Source organism: Nanorana parkeri, unplaced genomic scaffold, assembly GCF_000935625.1.
Source record: "Nanorana parkeri isolate BGI_ZX_2015 unplaced genomic scaffold, ASM93562v1 scaffold958, whole genome shotgun sequence".
NCBI lineage: Eukaryota > Metazoa > Chordata > Amphibia > Anura > Dicroglossidae > Nanorana > Nanorana parkeri.
In genome coordinates, this window is record NW_017307226.1 from 193,698 (window position 1) to 201,185 (window position 7,488).

General features: G+C 41.9%; 1 protein-coding gene across 1 annotated transcript in view; it reads right to left on the minus strand.

The window, feature by feature from the left end:
• Nucleotides 1–1,038: 1,038 nt before the first annotated feature.
• Nucleotides 1,039–7,488, minus strand: part of MED27 (mediator complex subunit 27) — a 282,147-nt gene continuing 275,697 nt past the window's right edge. Inside the window, exons 9-10 of the mRNA XM_018566530.1 lie at nucleotides 2,397–2,514; nucleotides 1,039–1,094 (exon numbers count right to left, since the gene is read on the minus strand). Coding sequence (XP_018422032.1) covers nucleotides 1,039–1,094; nucleotides 2,397–2,514 — 174 coding nt within the window. The remainder of the gene's footprint in view (nucleotides 1,095–2,396; nucleotides 2,515–7,488) is intronic.

Consider the following 7,488-nt stretch of genomic DNA (forward strand, 5'->3'; position numbering starts at 1 on the left):
GGGGAGGGGTTAATTGAGCTCAGGTGTCTCTCATTGAGCAGGTGTATTATAAACTAGTGCATCACTCATTTTGAGCTTGCTCACAACAGGGCTTGGAGAACAAAGTGCCTGGAAGCTAAGTGGCGTTAAAAAATTGGCGTTTAAACAATTGAAGTTTACCCAGGCCAGTTGTACCTTCTTCCAGGGCGGCGGTATAAATTAAATTTAGTTTCACAAACAAGTTATTGAACGTACCACTTGTGAACCATAATTTAACCCAGGAAGGATGATCAATAATGATTATCAACAAGGCCTTGACTCACCAGTCTTTGTAAGGACATGATACGTATGCCTTTTAAGCTTAATGGTTTTGCTTGTAGTACAGGCCAAGATGTCACCCAGAGAGGGCAACGGCATGCTAGGCCTGAGCAAGCCTTCCAGGGAAGGTTCCTCTACGGCAGACAGACGCCAGGCTGCTTCAGAAAAAACTGCCAACTGCTAAAAGCTCTGCAGGCGCAGCAGCTTTAAGGACAAGCCCAATATATAATTAATGGTGCTTGCATACCTTACAAATCTGCGTGGTCATTGGGTGATTGCTAGACTGCACGCTATAAAGGGAAGATTAAAGTGGACCTGTCCTTACCAAAGTCTAAATCAGCATTAGCAGGTCAGTGTATTATTGTGCCTATGCATACCTCTGCTTTGAGCACATTATTTTCCATTATACTCCAGTAGTTCTAAAGCCACAGAGCAATGCAACTCATCAAATTGGCACTTTGATGCACCCACATTGTGTAATGAAATAATGTGACCTACAGAGGTATACGGACATGTTGGTACCCTTACAACTCATTGAAACAATGCTCCTCCAGAAAAGTGATTAAATTAAAAGCAATTGTTTCCTGTATACCTGCCAGCCTTTGGTATGTCATGAGAGCAAAGCAAAGAAAGTGAAAAGAGATTATCTCTGCAGAATAAGGAATTTGTCTAAAAAGGGCTTGGACAGATTTCATTTAAATTTCAAACTTTTTCTATGATTTGCATCACACATCTTCGAGATTAGCGTTGCAAATTCTGAAGGTCGATGGGAGTGTAGCCAACCTCCCTGGACATGGCTGCAAGAATTGAACAGAAGGATAATGTGAATGGTAAACAAAGAGTCAAGAAAACATCCAAGCAGATGCAAGTTGAACGCAAGGTCAAGGTACATCCCTAACATTTTGAGTAACAGTGGGCTCAAATGAAGGTTCCACTGTTGAAAGTAAAACAGCACCCCAAAGGAAGGTCTGGGTTTTTATGGGACAAACCTGAAGTGTTTTAGCAAGTCTTTTCTATGTAAGCTTTATTTTCTTAACCTATAAAACATAGATGTGAACACTGTACCTACTGTGAAATATGGAGAAGGGTTGGTTATGATTTGTGTCTGGCATAGCGTGTCGAATCTGTGCAGGGCACAATTAAATCGCATGACTATCAAGGAATTATAGAGTGAAACATATATTGCCCAGTGTCAGCAAGCTCTCTTATCAGTCACAGGTCATAGGCCCTCTAACAGGATAATAACCCAAAAGATGCAGCTAAAAGCACCCAAGAACTAAACAAAGGATTCAGATCAGGGCTTATAAAAGGCCACCCCCAAAAAAGTCCAATGGAACATCTATGGAAAGAGCTGAAACATGCAGCCTGGAGAAGACACCTTTCAGACCTGAGACAACTAGATTGGATGCTGAAGAAGAGTGGACCAAACTACCTGTTGGCAAAGTGCAGAAGTCTCATTGAGTATTACTGAAATCACTTGGTTTGCAGTGATTGCCTCTAAAGGCTGTGCATTAAAATATTAGGTTAAGGGGGTCCCATCATTTTTAATTTAACAGAATATTTTGCTTGATTCCAAAATCAGACTTTGTTTATAAAAACATTGATGGATGCCAGTTTCAAGTTATTAGTTGGTACCATTCAATTTTCTCTGAAAAAACACAGAATATGTACAGATGTGGACAAATATCAGATACCATATCAGCTGATCTAAAACTCAAGTCAAAATATTTTGTCAAGTTTTGTGGATATGAAAGGGTTAGAACTAGGGATGCACAGAGATTTTGGTCATTTAAATATAATGGCTGAAAATGGTACCATCTTTTGGGCCGAAATTCCAGTGCAACTCTAGTTCTTTCCTCCCAGCTGTGCGCTGCTCTATGTCTGCTGTGACACAGAATATTGTCCAATGGGGAGGAGACATTGTAAGAAGACCGAGCAAGGTAGGGAGGAAAGTGCCATCATCGGCAGTGTCACAGGAGGCTGAGCTGGGCGTGTGTGGGAGGAGAGCTCAGCCTCCTGTGACACTAATGACAACGCTCTCCTCCCTGCCTTGCCTCCTAAAAGTTTCTCTCCTCCCCGCTGCTGTGTCAGCCCTCCACCTGCACTGCCCACGCTCCACTCGGCCTCCTGTGACAGATCAGCATAGAGAGCGGTGTGTGGTAGGAGACAGCTGTCAAAGTAGACAAAGCTCTTCTTCCGCACCGCTGGCTCAGGCTCCTGTGACAGCGAGTCAGGGTGAGGAGTTACGAGCAGTCAGCGATCTGCTGATCGCTGACTGTTAAACATCATTTCCTGTTCATTCATAACTTGTGGAGATTGTAAATATAGTAATTTTACTATTATGTCCCCAATCTGCACAAGTTATGAATGAACAGGAACACTCAGTATAGAGGATTCCTGTTCATTCACAACAGGGGCTGCAGAAAAAGAGATTGAGGACTCTGTGTTCTCAATCTCTTTTTCTATTTCAAATGGGAAATATCGGGGGTCTGTTTAGACCCCTGATAAATAAAACAGTAAAGTAAAAAACATCTTTATAAACTTAAAAAACATTTTTTAAAACAATTTCCCAGAGTCCCTAACAAAATAAATGTGAAAGTTAAAAAATGTTTTGTTTGGTTTCGGCCTGAATTTTTCTTCGTTTCAGTCAGAAAATGTCATTTTGGTGCGCTCTAGTTATAACCTCTGTCAGGTCTTTTATTGCTTGTCTGTGTGCCTACTCAGCACTTTTTGTCCTTACAGGGAGGGGAAATCTGTAGTCTGTGTGCCTACTCTGTGGGATTTCCTATCAGAGATGCATACAAAACCACATTTTATTCTTACGGGGAGTGAGGGGAAATCTGCAAACACCTTTTTTTAATTGTTCTAGTGATTTACACTTATTTCTCAGCCAGCTGTCACAGGTACAGGAAGCAAAGGAAAATCTCTCCAATGAGATCACTGGTAGAAATAAAACCTGACAGAAATTGAAGCTATTCCCAGATCTAAAAATAACTGGTAGTCTACAAGGAGACTTTAATAGTGAATGCTTTAACCCCGAAAATAATGCTTTATTTTAGGGGTGAAGTGCTAGGGAGTGCTGTAGGGGAATATTCCCACTTTAGCGGTGCATCAATGGACACATAAGTCTTTCTTCAACATGTGTTCTATTAAGGCAGCCCATTCATTTTGGATGAGTTGCCAACACACCACAACAGACAGGACCTGCTTTATTTTTACAATGTAGCAAAACCCCAACACAATTACATGACCAGTGTGGTATGATGCAGTGAGGGTGCATTGCCTGTTACTCTATTGGTATGTTGGGGTGCTATTTTAAAACAAATAAGCGCTGTGGGTATGTACATTGATGTACCATACAACAATACCATACATATGTGTATGCATGTTACTGCTGGTTATGTGTATGATTTGGTCTTAATGTTAATGACGTAGTAAAAATCACAAACTGCCAACAACCGACCTTCCCAACAAGACCTTTTGAAATATTTTTCCCTTGAAGTTTTTCATCTTATCCTTCACAGCATGACACACTCTTTAACCCCTTCGTGACTGACGACGTACAGTGTACGTCGCCAGCATCGGGGCTGTTTAAACAGACTCCCGGTGACTTTTGCCGCCGGGACTCTGTTTAAACTTGTAGAGCCGACTGTCGGCTTTACAACAGAAGCGATCCTGGCGACTTACCTGTCGCCAGATCGCTTCTGTGTCCCGAAGAAGGGGCCGCCCCCCCCGCCGGACACCCCCGCCGTGCTTCCCGGGCTCCGTTGCCCCTCCAACCACCATTTTATTCTATAGGGTCTTGGCATTCAGAAAATATATAATGTTGGGGGGTTTGAAGTAATTTTCAGGCCTAAAATGTGGAATATAACATGGGTACAAAAAATGAAAAAAAGGCCTCAGTCATGAAGGGGTTAAAGATTGGAACAGTGACAAGTGTTGACCAGCAAACGATGAAAATGATTTTGTATGCCAACAGTACTTTTATCTCGGACTTTGTTATAAATAAGATTCCTTACATGGACTCACCCCACTCCATTCACAATTCCCAACTGTGGAAGAATGACCATACTCCGCACGAGGCCGAAGCGGTAACATGTGATCTACACAAACCTAATTAACCCCTTCATGACTGAGCTAGTTTTCAGTTTCTGTTTATAAATGACTGACACACTTTTTACATTTTTGCTGTGCGATTCTTCCACAGCAGTAATATACTTTCTTACTAAAAAAAAGTAAACAAATACTGTTTTTTTTTTAAATCAGTTTATATCAAGCAGTCACTGACTGCTTACATTTTTTATTTTTTTGGCTATTATTAGGCTGCTCCAAATGTAGGAACAACTAATAATAACCTTAGAGACTGATCCTGACAGCATCAGCCCAGACGATCAGAAGTCTGATACATTTCACCAAAGAGATACATTGTATCTCTTTGGTGAAATGTATCATAAACATCGGGCTATCCAGCTGTCAAAACGAATAGCAGAGAGGTGACTCACTCTGCTACCTCTCTGCTATTTTCAGCTGTCAAATACAGGATCGCTATTTAGTGAAAGAAAAAAGCTTTTACAAAAGCTTAACTATTCATTAATGAATGCCTCAATACTGAGGCATTCATTAATGACTGGTAACTGCTGAGAATCAGCAGTTACCGGCATTACAAAACCGGATATAACTCGTCACGTACAGTGTACATGGCCAGTCATATAGGCACTTCGTGACGGGACGTACAGTGTACGTCTCCTGTCACGAAGGGGTTAAAGAGGAGCTTAGACTAAGGCATTGTTGCTCTAGCTAATTATCTCCACATACAGATGAAGACACTTTTTTTTTTGCTGGTGCTCTTTCCATGAACCCTACTGGGGTTGTTGGAGCTGTTAGGGGGAGGAGGCTCACTTTGAAAAAAGAAAAAAAAATCCTGCAGGATTCACTAACAAGACAATTAAAAATGATAAAATGACTTTAATTTAGTTCATTGATAATTACTTTTAGACCCCATTCAGATGAAGGAATAAGTGCAGATAGGCTGCCGGGTTCTGTGAGTTTAAGTGGTTACACATGAACAGTGGTAGCACCATGCATGGGGATAGTTTACACGCTGGCAGAAATAGCTGATTGGGGCCTTATCCACCTTAGGTCAGACGTGATAAAGATGGCCAGAAAAAGCCACTACAAGAATTAGGGCCTGTGTAGATGGACTTTTGTTTGTGTCAGCATTGCTTCTCTCCTCATAGAATTCAATTAGAAAGGAGGAGGTGAAGTGCAGCTGTCAAATTCTCAATGATCTCAGAAGAGTCTCAAAGTGATGTCAAATGCAGACTGAATGTACCTGATAGCACCATTTGCTCAGTGACACAAGCCCAAAGCCCATAGATGTTTCTGCTTTCCTTCAAGGTGCTAATGAACAGAAATTTTGCTGGAAATCTTCCAGTGTGCACTTGTTTAGCACTTTTTTTACTCTCTGTAGAAGAGGAAGACTGTCAGCATCCCTTGAGTACTCTTACAGGCCCCAGGGCAGCAACAGGTCAGGAGAGGGAAATATCTCTCTGTCTGTTGTTCCTTGCGAATTGTGACTTGTCTATGGCCAATCTAAAGCCACAATGAAAGGGTACATTCATTTTCAGCAAGATAAAATCCATGGAGAACAAAACGACCACACAAACGTTATCTGGGAAAAATATATATATATATATATAGAGTGGATAGCAGTGGATACATGTGTATGAATGACTTGGCACTCAAGCATATGAGGTTAGTTCAGACACGCTGATTTTCTCTGTAGTAGAAATCACATGACTTGGAGCTTTACACATATAGTCCGCACTGAAAGGAGCTGAGAGCCACATTTTCTCAAAGAAAGGTAAGAAATTTAGCCCTTCTATTACTCGTTATCCATGCCCACCCATCATTTCACATAATTTTTACCATAAAACTGAGTCTAGGTTTTTAAAAATGTTTCACAAAGAATGTCTCTCCTCAACCACCACACAGAGAATGTCTCTCCTCAACCACCACACAGAGAATGTCTCTCCTCAACCACCACACAGAGAATGTCTCTCCTCAACCACCACACAGAGAATGTCTCTCCTCAACCACCACACAGAGAATGACTCTCCTCAACCACCACACAGAGAATGACTCTCCTCAACCACCACACAGAGAATGTCTCTCCTCAACCACCACACAGAGAATGTCTCTCCTCAACCACCACACAGAGACTGTCTCTCCTCAACCACCACACAGAGAATGACTCTCCTCAACCACCACACAGAGAATGTCTCTCCTCAACCACCACACACAGAATGTCTCTCCTCAACCACCACACAGAGAATGTCTCTCCTCAACCACCACACAGAGAATGACTCTCCTCAACCACCACACAGAGAATGTCTCTCCTCAACCACCACACAGAGAATGACTCTCCTCAACCACCACACACAGAATGACTCTCCTCTAGAGCTGCAACAGTTATTCGACTAAGTCGATTAAAATCGACGATGGAAAACGTTTTCCATCGTCGATTCGTCGGCTAAAATTCAAATTTCCCGCACGCCGCTTACGCCCGCTGCTTACGCCACGCCCACGTTGTTTAAGCCGCTCGCGCCTACGCCGGTATACCCACACACACAGAATGACTCTCCTCAACCACCACACACAGAATGTCTCTCATCAACCACCACACAGTTTGAGGAAAGAACATGTCTAATGTGCACTGGCAGATAGGGGCTTATAGACATATTCTATACATGTTATTTAACATATCTGTCCTGGAATTCCACTTTATAATCAGTTGTTTAAATTTGCTTACACACATAGTTACATAGTTAGACAGGTTGAAAAAAGACACAAGTCCATCGAGTTCAACCAATAGAGATACGGAGAAGAAAAAAAAAAAAAAGAAGAAAAGCCTAAACAGAACGCTATGCCCACAGCTACCCCCTGTTGATCCAGAGGACATATCAATGTTTACTATACATGGATCTCACTTCAAGTTGAATCTGGATTGCCTCTCTAAATTATACTAAAGCCTCAAACATACTAAAATGCTTCTATAGGTCTGGCATTGAACACACAGCACAAGCAGTGCACAAAGTGGCGGTGAACAGATGTTTCATGCAGCATTAAAGATGGACCATGTGGGAAATGCCCCCAAAAAAATGCAAACACATTTATACAGCCTTATGCACC